Source organism: Chamaea fasciata, unplaced genomic scaffold (assembly GCF_029207755.1).
Source record: "Chamaea fasciata isolate MVZ Bird 193981 ecotype frontalis unplaced genomic scaffold, bChaFas1.0.hap1 SCAF_2, whole genome shotgun sequence".
In the NCBI taxonomy this organism is placed as follows: Eukaryota; Metazoa; Chordata; class Aves; order Passeriformes; family Sylviidae; genus Chamaea; species Chamaea fasciata.
Window position 1 is genome coordinate 25,235,104 of NW_027094087.1, and position 14,953 is coordinate 25,250,056.

At 43.2% G+C, this 14,953-nt stretch overlaps 1 protein-coding gene across 1 annotated transcript; it reads right to left on the reverse strand.

Annotated features, from left to right (window-relative positions):
- Positions 1-3,492: 3,492 nt before the first annotated feature.
- Positions 3,493-5,939, reverse strand: COX17 (cytochrome c oxidase copper chaperone COX17). Its single transcript, XM_066177363.1, has 3 exons — positions 5,715-5,939; positions 4,111-4,219; positions 3,493-3,705 (listed from the first exon to the last, which is right to left on the reverse strand). The coding sequence occupies exons 1-2, from the start codon at positions 5,831-5,833 to the stop codon at positions 4,135-4,137; spliced, it is 204 nt and encodes a 67-aa protein (XP_066033460.1). The 5' UTR covers positions 5,834-5,939; the 3' UTR covers positions 3,493-3,705; positions 4,111-4,134.
- Positions 5,940-14,953: the final 9,014 nt, after the last annotated feature.

Consider the following 14,953-nt stretch of genomic DNA (forward strand, 5'->3'; position numbering starts at 1 on the left):
CCCTCTCTGCAAAGCAGGACAGATGATCTTATAGCTAAAAGCACCACAACAAAAATCTTGGGATCCAGGTTCTGGTTTTCCTACCATTGCCATATACTCACTGTATGGTCCCAAGAACAACTTGTCTACCTTTAGGCCTCTGCAAAAAAATCCATAACGAGTCTTCTCTCCAAGATAGGCTAACATCTGATAAAATAGGGAGTTTGGTTATCAAGATTGTGAACACTGAGGAGAATGATACTTTACATAAGATCTGTGAGACAAAACTAAACTGCTATGAATAGAAACATAGAACTGCATTAGAGGAAGCATCCTGAGAAGCACCATTGCAATTTCTCCTACCTTTTCATACAACCAAAATCCTTTTGCAGGAACACCAAAGAAAGTGGAAAAAAAAAGAAGTTAATAATTTCATTCTTCAGTTAGGTAAATTCCTGAGTAAAAAATAAACTGGAACACAGTGTTAATGACTCATTAGGACAAAGAAAGTCCTTCAGCTGACATCCTTCAGAACATAACAAGTGGTTGTTGTAGTGATGCTGAAGCCAGCACCATGGGTGAGGATGAGCGGTGGTGATTTCTCTGTGAAAGGCAAGACAGGTAGCTTTCAACCCACAGTAATAACAGCACAAAGCTCTCATTGGAAACTACACAACTTTTCGGCTGGGCCCCAATGTGACATTGTAGAGAGAATGACAAAGCACTTTAAAAGGTAGATCTCGAAGCACACACTAGAGATTAACTTAGTGTTTTCAGACTCAAATTTTTAAAAGGAAGATTTATAAAGTGACTGAACCACCAAGACTAAATCTTCCTTTCTCCCTTAACAGTACCATGGCCATACAGATAATTTTCATAGCACTTTCAGTTTTCCATCCAGCAAAAATAAAAAAAAGAATGTCTTATTACCAAGGAGACATTTTATTTTCATGCCTTGCTTCGGAATTAGATCAAGTGCCCTTCATCCAGGGACGTTGGTTCATCCAAGATGAAAAGCCAATACTGATTCAATGGGAAAGGGACATACCAAAGTTGAAAACGATTTGGAAGGAAGATGGCAAGTTCATAGAAAACAGCTGAGCAGCATTAAAACCCTACTCTGAAAGTAAAGCATTACTAAAAAATGTGTTTGTGAAGAAGAAAAACAGACATGTCAAGCTTTTCAGCACTAAAACAGGCAGTGTGGAAAACAGGTACTTCACCGATTTCCCCACTTAAAATGGACTCAACCAGCGGCACTTATTATTTAGCTGCATGTGATGATGCAATGCAGGTACAGCCTGCACTATGTTTGGCAAATAAATCCTCTGTCCTTGAGAGCCACACAACACAGAGATTATCAGTCCCAAACCTCACAGCAGCTGAATGACTGGTTATTTTGCCCATCCCTTAGGAAGTCAACAGGTTCACTACTGATCCCATAAGCTGAAAACTAGTTCAATCACCCGTGTTGAGGACACTAAGACCTTGGTGGCTTGAAGTCAGAGAGGGCATAATCAAACACCTCTTTTTTGATTTATTTTGATTTATTATATAGTGCATTGCTGGCATTAGTCTGCAAAACTGTTACTTATACAGGAATAAACCCTGCAGCTCCAAAATATACACGTTTGGTTTACAACTATGGGGAAGGTCTCAAGCCCACTCCAGAGAAGCTCACAGTGAATTACAAAGGTTCAAAGATGGCATGTACTGTATCTAGTTGTGCTGCCCTGTAGTTTAGTCAAGGTTCCTGGTACTGCCATGTTTCACACCCTCAAGGTACACATCACCCTGTGCAGGGCAGTGTCTGTCACCAACACTGTCACAGTAAGTATTAACACAGGAACTCCCACTTACTGAATGAATCCCTGAATCCACTCTATACAAATACCATAGTAAGAAATTAAGCCACTCAGCAAGGAATTTGTTTTGACTACAAGGTTCTTCCACTGTTGCTTAAAGTACAGAGTTGTCCAGTATCCTTTCTGTATCTGTTGCACACTGGCACATCAGCATCACACTCATTTCCAATAACTTTCAAAAGTACTTGCCAGGCTTTTATCCTCATGGAGGTCTAAATGTCCCAACTCTTAAGTGAATAGAATTTGTGTAAAGTTGTGTAGGAATATGGTTTTTTCTTTTCTTGACCTGATATAAACAACACTCCACTCTCACTTGGCCCCTCCCTGTCCTGCTCTATTCTGTGGCACCATTTCCACATTACCCAGACCATGCTACCACAAAGCTGGTGCTCATCCACCTATTAGCATTCTCTTCACTTCATGCTCTGACACACAATGGTTCAACAAGAAAGGACCTTAATGAAGTTTCTACCTCAAGACACTAATAAACACCAAGAAGGGCACCAGGCCCTGCTCCGCAAAAAGCTGCAATTGCCAGACAGCTCTGAATGCTTTCTGCCAGAGCCACATCTGCATCCCTCCTCTAAGCATGGACACAACTCTTGCCTCAGGACAGGACCTTCAGAAAACATTCCCAGAGGAAGAGTCTAAACTCTCCTCACGCAACTTGTGAGTGTCAGCAGAGGCAGCACCAAGTGTCACAATGCTAAATGTTCATAGACAAAGGCCATTGCTAGATCAGGATATGCAGGGCACAGCAGGCAGAGAAACAATCATGACTGCACGCACCCCTCCCCCAGGATCAATGCCAGGAGAAAAATCAAGACAAAACACAGATTTTGCATCTTTAGTTTCTGAAAACTCATCAGAAAAAAGTAATTAGCAATACCATCTTCAGGAAAGTCATCTCACCACAGGAAGAGTAACATTAGGGTCACACAATTACATAGTATGAAGCCAGAAAAGCCCCACCTGTAACAAATCAGAAACTGCACCTAATGTTTCTCTAGATTGTAAGAAGGAATCAAAGGCAACAACCACCCTCCCACTATCATCTCATACAAGTGAAAAAAGCCAGAAAACAAAAGCCCATGCATGCATAGCACAAGACCAACATAACAATAACTCAGCATTAAAGAAAGCTTTACTTTCAGGCAAGTAGCCTGTACATCCAAGTCACTTGCACTAACAGTGACAGAGCAAGTGACTTTGCTCTCTTTCCCTTGAAGAACTACTGGCTCAAGCGAGTTTGAGATGGGAAGTACCTAAATTTCATTATGAAGAATGAAGCTCACGTAACGGCATCCAAAAACCGCCAGAAGATTTAGAACAAGGTTCATTTCCTAAGAATGTGGTCACCTTCGTACAAACATAGTTACAGCTACTGTCATGAACAGCACTACAAGCTCCAGCATGCTGCTGAAAGCTGCAAGAGTGCAACGCTACTAGCAGTGATTTCACAATTTGCATCAGTGGGAAAACCCACCAACGAATACTCTGTTCAACCACCCCACCACAGTAATCAGTGCTGCTATGTTAATGATTAAGCAGGCTTTTCTCATTCTCTCATTCTTGCAGCACACTGTTTTCAGTAAGGAGGGCACTGTCATTTCTCTACTTAAAAAGAAACAGAAGTCAGGAACATTGGTCATTTTCAGGCTTTTATTAAGAGGAAAAAATATATTTTCTATTGCAGTGGTCAAGAGCAAACAGTGGAAAAGCTACAGATGCGATGCATACTCTTATAGACTCTTCATAAATAGCTTCTTTGTTTATATTTGTTCTTTGAAGTACTTTGAAGAATTTGCAGAAATAATTTATTTTGCAGCTTTCCAGAACACAGTCACACCAAAGACATCATCTAGAAGAGAAAGGAGGAAACAGCTTCACAAAACACGGATTTCTACTGGATACTGAGCAACAGTTCAACAATCAACAACAACAAAAAAACAAACCCAGCACAAACTCACAAAAACCAACTCCCATGTGCCCTAGCACCAGAAATCTAAACTGAGGTTTGGATCTCTTAGAAGACAACAGAGGCAGCAACATTCTCAACTGCTGAAGGGTGACTCACAGAGGTTGTGTACTGCCAAGGGCTTCACCACCCTCACAGGACAGCAACTCTGGCTGTAATGTCAATGAGGATTGCTCTGCCTTCTCTCTTGTAAGTGCAACACCATCATGAACAACTCTGGGCCTTCCAGTGGCAACAGTTGAGGTGCCAGGGCACTTCAGAGGCAGAGGTCCTGAAGGCTGTACTCACCCCACTCAGTCCTGCTCATCTCACTCATATCTTGAAGCCCAGAGCTCTCATACACTCTTTGTGAGCTTCAATTAGGTGCCCACAATTTTCTTCTCCCTTCTCAATAATGCTGCAAAACAAAAAAGATTTCCAGGGTTCAGCAATAAAATGTTCACACTTATTTTCAGTCAAAGAAACAGAACTGACAAACTGCTGGGGACAAATAAAAATCCCTATTAGGATCCAGCAATTGGTTTTGGGGTTTTTTGGGGGGTGGGGGTTGTTTTTTTTGGTTTTTGTCTGTCCTGTCCAGGGTAGTGCTGTTTTGGACAGTATAAAATTATCCCAGAAAGTTACTCAAGTCTGGAGCTGTGCACTTGAAACTCTGACAACAGGCATAGCAGAACTTCCTATTAACAGGCCAGAGTCTATTCTGGGCAAGTCCGGATGGGGATTTGTTATACAACACAAGGCTGTCACATCATCAAGTATGCTGAGCTTGCCAATTTCAAATTATTCAGTAGGGAAGCAACAACATTTCTCCAGTAGGAGACCAATACAGAATAGGTTAATCAGTAAATTATATTTTAGTCCAACTTCAGTTGCAATTTAAGGACCCTGAAGCAAAAATCAAAACAAAACACCTGCCCAGCTATTGCTGAAAAAATTATTCATCATATATGGTAACTTTTGATGTTAATCATCAATTCAAATAAGAGCCTCTCACTGTTGGTATATCATGAATACCACAAAAGCAGTTCAGGCTTGCTTTTTGACTGAATGACAGAGCTGTTTAGTTTTCTTCTTAGATTTTATTACTATGAGCATGGACACGTCCCCTGGCTGCCCAGGGCAACTCCATCTGACCAGTAACTTCCATCCTACCACCCTTTTCTTAGCAGGTCCTGGATTCACCTTCACTTTATCATGCAGTTAGACACGCTCCCCTAAATTTAGCAAAAACAGCGTTCAGTATAATGTCACCTACTAAACACCACCTATACCACCAGCAAGGTAAAAAAAAAAAGAGATAATTTGGTCATCAGATTAAAGTTTTTTAAACTTTGAAGATTCACTGTCAAAGACAAAGGAGTTCTATTTCGAGGGTGCGCTTCACGCTATTTTGCAGGTCCTATGATAATGACTAAGCCTATCATTACCAATGCAGCTATATAGGTCACTGTCAAATTTTCAACTTCTCTGGGAAATGTCATCCTCTGAGACCAAAAAAACCAGAGTATTTTGCTTTATTTAAAAGAGAACACAATTTATACTCAAGCGAACAATAAAGAAGTTATCACCTGCTGGTACGTGTTGCTTCAACCAACAATAATGAGGATTTACGAGCAGCATTAAAAGCTGATCTTTGAAACCTGTTTTAAACATGGGCTATGAGGTTTTAACCTCTTCATTTCTAAATCAGTCCTTTTAAGACAGTTTCCTCTCCCTCCTCCCCCGGGGATGCTCCAGCACCCTCAGCCCGGGGTGGGGAGAGCTCCCCAAATCCCCGGCGCAGGCCGGCAGAGGCACAGGCTCCTGGGAGGGAATGCCGGCGGGGCAGGGCGCACACCGCGGGGAAGGGGGAAGGCCCGGGCGCGGCGGGGAGCTCGGGGCCGGGTCCCTACCAGGCGTCCCGCGCCTTCTTGGTCTCGGGGCAGGCGCAGCAGGGCTTCAGCGGCTTCTTCGCCTCTCCCGCCTCCGCCGCGCCCTTGCCGTCGCAGCTGGCGGCGGCCACCGAGGACATGGCGGGCGGTTCGCGGCACCCTCGGCCCGCGGGGAGAACGGCCGGCGTTGGCCGTGCGAGCGCGGCTGGTTCCGGGAAAGCTCGCCCGCCCCTTCCCGGCCCGCGGCCCGCTGGGAGGGGAAGGCGCGGAGCCCTCCTCCCGCCGCCTCCCCCGCCTCTTCCTGGCCGCCACGCCAAGGCCGGGCCGGGCGCTGCCGCTCAGTGGCGGGGCGAAAGTGACGTTTTCCAGGGACACTCGGTACTGAACGAGGCAGAAGGGGAAGGAGGGAACGGGCAGCGCGGGGGAAAATGGCGTCGTGAGGCCAGGGCAGCTGGCACCCGCCGCAGTCAGCAAGAGCAGCAAGTGATGCCCTCGGCTCTCGCAGCGCTGAAAGCTGCGGCCGGCCACCTAAATCTCTTTCTTCCTGCTCAGCCAGTGGGGAAAACAGAGGACCAGTTCTTTGTGGGGGTGGCTACACGGATACAGCACAGTCACCATCCCCGGGAAAATTAAGGTCGCGGTTTCATGGCAGCGGTCCAGCCCTTAGCATTGCTGCAAAAGGACGTGCTCTGATGCTTGGTCTTTTATGCTTTCAAGCCTAAGCAACAAGAAGGGATATTTAATCTGTGAAACAGAGAGCAACTAACAAGCTCCAAGTGCTGTCCATGCTTGACATGCTTCAGTGATGTCAGACCTGGGGGGAGAGTAACAAACCTTGGAAAGAAGGATGTGCACTGACACTAGATGCAAAGCATGCAGAATTTACAGGCCACAAAGACATCTGGCAGAACTCCAAGATAAGGAAGAAAGTAATAAAGCCAACTCAGCAATTGAGTTAAAATAGCTCCAGCTGGGTAAAAGTTAATTCTGGTAGGGGGAGATGGTGACCAACTCATGTACCACTGACCCCAGAAACCCACTGACTCAAGTAGAAGACTGAGCATGCAAACTATTTATCATGAAAAGTGAGAAAATCGTTAACCAATAGAAGGTAGAGTACTAATTTATAAGAGAACTATGTCACTTGTAGCCAATGAACACGAATTCCTTTGTTTGCTAAAACGTGTAAATGGTAAAAAGCTTTGGTTGTGTCGGTGTGCTTGATCTGTGGAATACCACGGAACACCCAGGCTTGCACAACTCTAAAATAAATAATCAATGTCTCTCTTGGGTGTGTAATTAATGTGTGGGTTGTTGCACACCAGGTAATGAATCTGACTTTTGTGGACAACAGCATGAGCAGTAAGGGAGAAGACACAGAGCTGCTTTTCCTTTGTAGTCTGTCCCAAACTAAGTCATCAGTAGCCTCTCTTCGTCTTTTAGATCTCTGCCACATACAGGCCACAGCTTGACTCTTAGGCCGTAGTCTGTCACCTCCCAGTGCTACACTTGTGTTTGCCACCAGTCCTGATGACTCCAGCAGCGTGATACTTACACATACTAGACTGGCAGGCACACTGCAGACCAAAGAGATAACCCCACACAGGTGATGAGGGAAGGGCAGGACAGCAGTGGCTATGACACTGCTGAGACCTTGCAAAGGGAAAAGATTAATATGCCCACTGGGATACAGCTGCTGTGCCTTTTAGTGGGGTGTTGCAAGAGTCAGAAAAGAACTGGTAGTTTATATCGTGTATTAAGGGGATCCGAAATCATAGGAACAGTGACAAGAACAAGGAGGACCAGAAAGTGTCATGTAACACTCACTCACCTCATCAGCCACCTACTGAATTATCCATGGATCTCTGCTCAGCAGCCTGTTCCCCACTGTGCCATTTCTCTGGCAAGGTTGTTCAGGCGACCTGCAGTCACGCAGCCTCCTGGTTCAACACGCATTGTGAGGCCATACAGCCAGGTGTGATGATCTGGGACATGGACAGGTTGCACTTGTTGACCAAAATACGATTTTCCCAAATTCACGCAAACGTGCTGCAAGATAAAAGCCGAGATCGAAACATCTATCAAAAGCTCACATCAGTTCTCCAAAGCAGTGCCTTGTCTGTTAAACATACTAAGCATGTTTTCCTTTAAAATTAAATAGCTTTGTCTTCCTAAAGCTTTATCTGCTGGCCACTTTCCAAAGGCCTAGATAGAGCTGTTGGTAGCAACACAAACTTTGAGGGAAAGACTGTAATAAAACCTCCAAGAGGGTTTCTCAAATTTGCAGTTGAATGGTATCTTTTGTTTAGCTTTTTTAATATTAAAAAGAAAGTTTGAAAGACATTGGTTCAGTCTGTAGAGACCAGGAAGACACAAAACAAAATACATTTTATACTCTGACCCAAGTTACGGAATACCAAGGGCAGAGGGAGATTAAAATTTAGTCATCTTGAGAGATGACTTCAGATGGGTCTGCACGAAGGTATGGCCTCTGAAGACTAAACATCTCTGGAAGCAGCATTCCACTCTAGCAGCCTTCCAAATAGATTAAGGAGGAGCACGGCTATTTTGGCCATGCTCCGTGCAGGGTAAGAGTTTATAACAGAATTGCCCCAGAAGAAGGAATGGTTTCTTGGTGGGATGAAAGGACAGAGTCTGGGAGGGAAGAGAAGGAAGAGAATAGGCATTAATGCACAGTTAACACATTTTGGTACTGATTGCACCAATTTGGAATACAATGCAGAGGGGAGGCCACAGCCATTTCTCTTCTGACATTGCATTGTGCATAAGAATTGATTGTTAACTCAGTGATTTCTGTTTTCTATTTGCCCTCTGCCTGCTGACAGTGGCAGAAGAATTATGTTAGAGAGCTATGTGTGAGATGAACAGATTTATCTACCAGCCAAGGAGGAATAGCTAAGGGCAGGCTACTGAGATGAGACTGTGAGAAAATTGTCAGAACAAGTACCCGGGGAAAAAGATCCAGTGAAAATCTCAGTCTCTGAAAGATATATTGAGAAAAGACCGCCTTCAAGCTGCCATATCATTTGGCAGCCTGGTGCCACAAGTGAGAGTACAAGGACTGCAGGTGGCACTGGACATTTACAGCTCTTTATTTAGAGCAGTAATGGGTGAAATAGGGAGAGACTGCCCAGCTGTCGTGGGTTTCCAAATTATTTCCCCTTTACAGCCCTTTATCAGAATTGAAGAACATATAGCAGTGGCTTGTAATGTGCAAACATCACAGCAGTACTGCAGTCATTGCTGTTGGCTTCTTGTGTCTTCAGTTTCACCTGCTAAAAGAATGGTTGTCTAAAAAAACCCATGTACTTGTGTCCAATGGACAGATTTTTCAAGGAACCTCAAAAATGTATTTACATTAATTGTTACTGTTAGGTTGGGCAAGCCCTTATCAAGTCAGTTGAAAGTAACCGTCTGGGGTAGTCTGGGGTTTTCCAGATTTTTTACATTTCTGAAATACATAACAGAAGGTAAATTAAGCTATGGAAATTTTGTGTGATGAAACTGACCTGAAGGTATTTTGATATTTTCCCTGTAGTGCCTATTCTGGGAACCACTTTATCATCTTGAAAAAAGAAACTTGTTCAATATAGTCTAAAGAAGTATTTTTGGTTTTGACTTAGTATAAACATAAGACAGCCAATGCTCCAGCAGCCCAGTCAACCATGTGCTGTGTTTTATTGTCAAAGAAGTTGTTCATGTCTGTGTCAATGCTTAGATAATGTGAAAAGAAAAGATTTCAAAGCTCTGAGCAAGATGTCTTGTCAGGACCCTGTTGCCTCTTACATCAACTGCCCAAGGACAGGATAGTGTTTCTCTTTCTGATAAGAGTTCCAGACCTGCAACTACCAAATGCTATGTCTCAGCAGTGGGACCAGAGAGAGGATGAATGCTGGGATAGAAGGACTTGTGCTCCAATCTAGTACAATGGAGGAGACTCTAAGGTGATTATTTCTACCCCTTCTAAGCTTCAAACTCCACCTTTAGGTGAAGGCAAGGGGTTCGAACACTGGGCCGATATCACCTCAAGAAGTAGCGCACCAGTCCCTTCCCAGACTGAAGAGGCAAATCCTCATGTTTCCTGTACACAAGGATTCTGTACCACAGGACTGAACCATCCCCTTCCTAGGAGACCACCTTGGAAGTTAGTATGGAGGAAGTCTCCTTGCATACGGGCAAGCAAGCCCTTAAAAACACAAGAGCAGAATCAAGATTACTTTAAAGGCTTTTGTGTCTCCTGAATGCTCTACAAAGCCAGCACCGCAACAGATCATCTCTTGCCAGAAACACAGCCAAATCTTCAGAGCATCAGCCTGAAGGTGGAAGATAGATGGAAAGAATGAAGTCACTTTCCAGTTTAAAACCAGAACTGCTGTCTCTAACAGCAAGACTTGGCCCACAGCATCCCAGACATTCTGGGGTCTCATGCTGGGACCAGGATCTGCCCTGACCTTCCCCAGTAAAGAAGATGGCAACCCTCCTACAAGCTTTGGTATAAACTTTAAAGTTGTTGATTAATGCCTTCCTCACATTGTTTTCTGCACATCTCTCACCAGTTTGTGCTAGCATTAGGACTATCATCACTTTCATATTATGTCCCTCCTTGTCACAGTCCATTGAAAGCATATCCAAACATATTAGTAAAGATTAGGAATTTGCCATGCATACAACACTACAAAAACTGAATCAGTGAGTTCAGTGTGCAATCTCTCTGGTAATAAGGCAAAAGAAGGAAGCTGGTGTTTTGTACTGTGCCACAAAATAACCTGCCTGCCCCACATATATTAGCAGCAGGAACTATGAGCCTTTAGACACAAGACATATGGCAGCTTTTCCACAATGCAGATATGCAGCAGCTGATGTTCAATGTGCATTTAAAGGCTGGTCAGGCTTATTTCAGTGCTTGCTGGGGTGACTGACCAGCTGTTCCCTTTGTGGAGGGAACACCCATGAAAATCTGAGCATTTTGGAATACATCCCATTGCACAGACTCTTGGGAAGGACAGGTGTTTGCACTCAAGTGGCTGCATGTGTTACCAACACAACAAAAGAGCATGACAGAAGAAGACAACTGTCTGTTTTCTGATAGTCTCTACACTTAGTAATTTAAAAATTTTTAACTTGCATTTGGGAAATAGTATCACTAATCCTCCAAAAGACATGAATCTGCAAAGCACTGTCCCTACACTGCAGTCAGACTCATTGTTTTCAGGTAGAAATCAGAAAAAAATAGCCCAGGTTTAAAAGCACTTAGGCATGAAGCAGATACACATTAGTCACCCATGGGGAAATTTTTTCCCCCAATATTGCAGTTACCCAAGACAGTGGCCTATAAAGATTTTTCCAAATGGGAAACCTCTTCCATTCCCAGTTCTCATTACTTGAAAGAGCAAGATTTTCAAGCTTCTGCAAAAAGACCTATGTGAATTATCAGAACTGACCAGAATCAGACAGCTGAGCCACTGTTAATAGAAACCACTACATGCACGGGTCTCCAATTAGTCACCCCACAAAAAACAAATGCTGCCTAAGGTCTGTGCTTGTACATCACAAGAAACCTCATTCAGAGCTCAAGAACCCAAGTTCAGGAGCCTGTGTATTGAAGAAAAAAACACCTCACTATAGTTCCATAAAATCCTCCATAATACAAACTTCCAACCTTGATCAGTTCTGCTGCAAACCAGGCAGTGTTTCTGCAACTCTCATGAGTGGTGTTAAGCTGTCAGTCAGTTGAGAAGCAGCAAAAGTATGGGTCCACTTCTTTTCCACTGCACACTTTCTGTTTGTCCTCTTCCCTCCTGAAAGTGTTGCTGCTATTAACAATTCTATTTAACAATTTTGATGGCATGCCATTTTGATGCCTGTGTCAGTGGCAAACCTGGCTTGAGTCTATCAAGTCTCTCATGATCATGTTTTATGAAACGTGAAGCTCCACTACAGAAAATGGTTTAACATTCTCAATGAAATGCAGGACCTAACTGGAAGCCTGAAAGGAATCATTAGTATTTACAAATACATGAGTCATTCCATATTTGAGATGTCACTGACTGCAGCTGCATACTTCTATGTACTCACACTCCAGCATCTCACTTCTTTTAAATATTGCATCAAGACATAGGCTGTGCAGTGCTGCAAGCTGCTTATAAAAGAGCCTGCAATATCACACAGCTTCTGAATCCATCCAGAATCCCCACAGCTGTTTTTCACAAAGTTACTAGATGATGTACAAGGTTCAGTCACTCTGAAGCCATTTCTTTCACATCAGTGGTCATTCTAGATTTCAACTTTGAACACCTGATTTGCTTGCAGTTATTTTCTTCTGCTTTTCTTCTTGCTGATTTTCTTCTCGAGGATCTTTAGAATCCTGATTCCCACCAAAATCAATGGGACTTGACTATCAGGTACTTAATGGTCAGATTTTGAGAAGCATTAGGACATCTCCATATGCAGGTGGATTCTTGAGAGATCCTACTTACACTGACATCTTCCTTAACTTCAGCACAATGATATTTTTAAAAGCGACATGAGAACATATGTCATCTACATGGCAGAAAGTTTCATCTAAACGCTCAGCTCAAGCCCACATCCTGACAATTTTGCCCTGACTTTCAATATGCTGTGCAGTACTTTATCTAAGTACTGTCTTAGTTTGATACTTACTCTGTATAACTCTACATTTTACTCCCTGCTTCGTGTATGATCTGGCATTAACTGCTCTAGTCCCTTATTTAAAATGAGAATGGATTCTTCAAGGTCTGGTTCTCTCATAGGGGTCCATGCACACAAAGACTTAGCATCAAAGAGAGGATATTTCCAGATCAACAAGCTAGAGGGTGAGTTCTTATCACGTTCTCACAGTTGGTGTGTCAAGATGATGATGATGTGCTCCAGATCCTGTTTGGTTCAGTCTTGTGTACCATGTGAGACTGGGAAGTTATATGAGAAGGACTGTGTGGTGCGGGCGAAGGCAGAGGGGAAAGACAGGGGAACTTTCATGACTGAAGAGAGTGCTGGCTGTGTTCTCTTACATGAGGGAAGTGATACTTCTACATCCTTCCCCAGTCCTTGAAAGGGCTCTGTTGAGACCCCATCCAATTCTAGCTTTTTTCTTCCAATGGCCCCAGTGTCCTGTCACTGCTTCCTCAACTTTTTATCTCTGGTAGGCTGGAACCCCTGGACCCCTTGATATGTCCTAGCCCTCACCTGACCTTCATCTGGTGGATTGCAATTAAAGGATGATAAGAAAATGCTGAAAGCTTTAATAGATTGTATTAAGATTATGTTACACTAATTGTTTAAGAGTAAATAAGAGTGAAATATATGGAAGAGCTGTACTGTGTCATAATAAGCTAAAATTAACCTCTGCAGCATTCTGTTCAGATATTCAATTTCTGTGAAGGGAGTGGCTAAAATAGTCACAGAAAATCAGGAGTTTCTAACGCTTGCTTCAGATCAGGCAAGCACAAAAATTCAGTCCCCAGAAAAGCATCTTAACACAATAAAACTTGAAACCTGCAAGCTAACACAATGGTATTGGCATTTATTCCTCTGAATACTACATGAGAGGAGTGAGAACATTAGGAATTCACTAGTTCCCTAAGGAGTTCGACCCAAGATCCTTTTCCTCCTGATGCAAGGCAACATGCCCAACTACAGCCCTGCAAATCATCCAAATGTCAGCTCTGTTCTTTAGGAATCATCATTTAAGAAGATGACCCAATCCAAGTGAAGTATATGAGCATCCTCCAGATGATGCCTGAATTGTTGGTAAAATTTGGGTTTTGTCACAATTCAAACCATAGACTGAAAATATCCTTAATTCTGCTTTCTTTTTAAAATGTTTTTCAGTTCTAATCAAAATCATTACAGAAGTCTTTTATGAGGTTTTGAAATGAATTCTTTAACTGTGATCACACAGTACTGCTACTTTATTTCCTTTGAACTTTGACTTTTCAGGCTATCCTCATCTGTATATTGCTTTTATTACAGGAAATGTGCTCACAGTCATACTAAGAAAAAGAAGACAAGAGAGAACAGGTCTCCTATAAACACTTTCATCTATTTTTTTCCCCGTTTTAGCCGTTGTATAAGAAGATGACTCTCTAAGCACAGCTCTTAGTAAAAACAGCACAAATTAACCACAGACTTCACCTTAGTGAAGCTCCATTTACCATGATCAGTACTCCAAGGCCATTTTTACAAAAGATATCACAAGCTACAAGTGAGGTATTCCACAGTAGTTACCATGCCTTACTATAGCCAAAGGTCAACACAGAGACAAGGTCTCAATCCACAAAGCAGTTGATTTCACAGCATCTGTCTCCTCGCATCTTTTTGAGACTTACCTCTGCTTTCTGATGGGAAGAGTGACCACATCTTCCTCCTCCTTTTAGCTGGCTGGAAGGAAGCCTCCCTTCATCTGGATTAAAAATTTAGCAATGGCATTGGCTGCAGCCTTGTTCTGCTGCTTTCCTTTTGAATCACACACCTGGAAAAGATGTTTATTATACACAGAGTGTAAATTGTGTGGAACGGATAGGGAACAAACAGGAATCCAAGGGATTACCTTGGATGGGTCCGAATCCGTTTTACATCACTTCACATTTGGATACAAGAGCTGAACTGGTGGCACCCAGGTTAGTCTGTGCTGGGCAGGACCATACATGGAGGAATTGTGACATCCTGTGGCAAAAATGGGAAATGGCACACTAACGGTTACCGAATTTAAATAGATTACCTATGGAACTTCCGGGTACCAAAGCTTCAACAGTGCTTTTAACGATAGAACTTTGTTGCCTGTAGCTTGATCTCTTTTTTTATTCTTTTTTTTTTTAATAACCAGAAAAAGTCGCCGCAAAGTATCAGAGGAATCCAGCACCATGACAGTGCTGTCATTTGACCCCTGCTAAGAGAAGAGGATGACCATCAACCGAATGAAACTTACAGCCAGATGGATGACATCTGGCCAGGGGTTTCACAGATCGTCATGGATTGCAGGATAAAAGTCACATTCAAGAAACCCAGTTCCCTCTCAGGCTTTGGAGGACAGAAGGAAAACAGACTAGAGACTCATCATCTGTTTCGCTCAACTTCTTTGCTTTATCCTCCCTAATCCTGCCTTTCTACACTCATCCTCACTTTTTCAGCTCCTCATCTAGGTCTCCCATTTTCTTGTCCAAACCTCTTCAGTTCTGCTCTACTGGCTGCTCACCCTGTCTCTCCCTCCTCCCCATGCCACA

What these genes read in the sequence shown, in the direction of transcription:
- COX17 (XM_066177363.1), bottom strand. Translation starts at nt 5,833, where the DNA reads ATGTCCTCGGTGGCCGCCGCCAGCTGCGACGGCAAGGGCGCGGCGGAG. An exon ending in AAGAAGGCGCGGGACGCCTG is followed by an intron (nt 4,220 to 5,714) that starts GTAGGGACCCGG and finishes TTTGTTTTGCAG; the next exon opens with CATTATTGAGAAGGGAGAAG.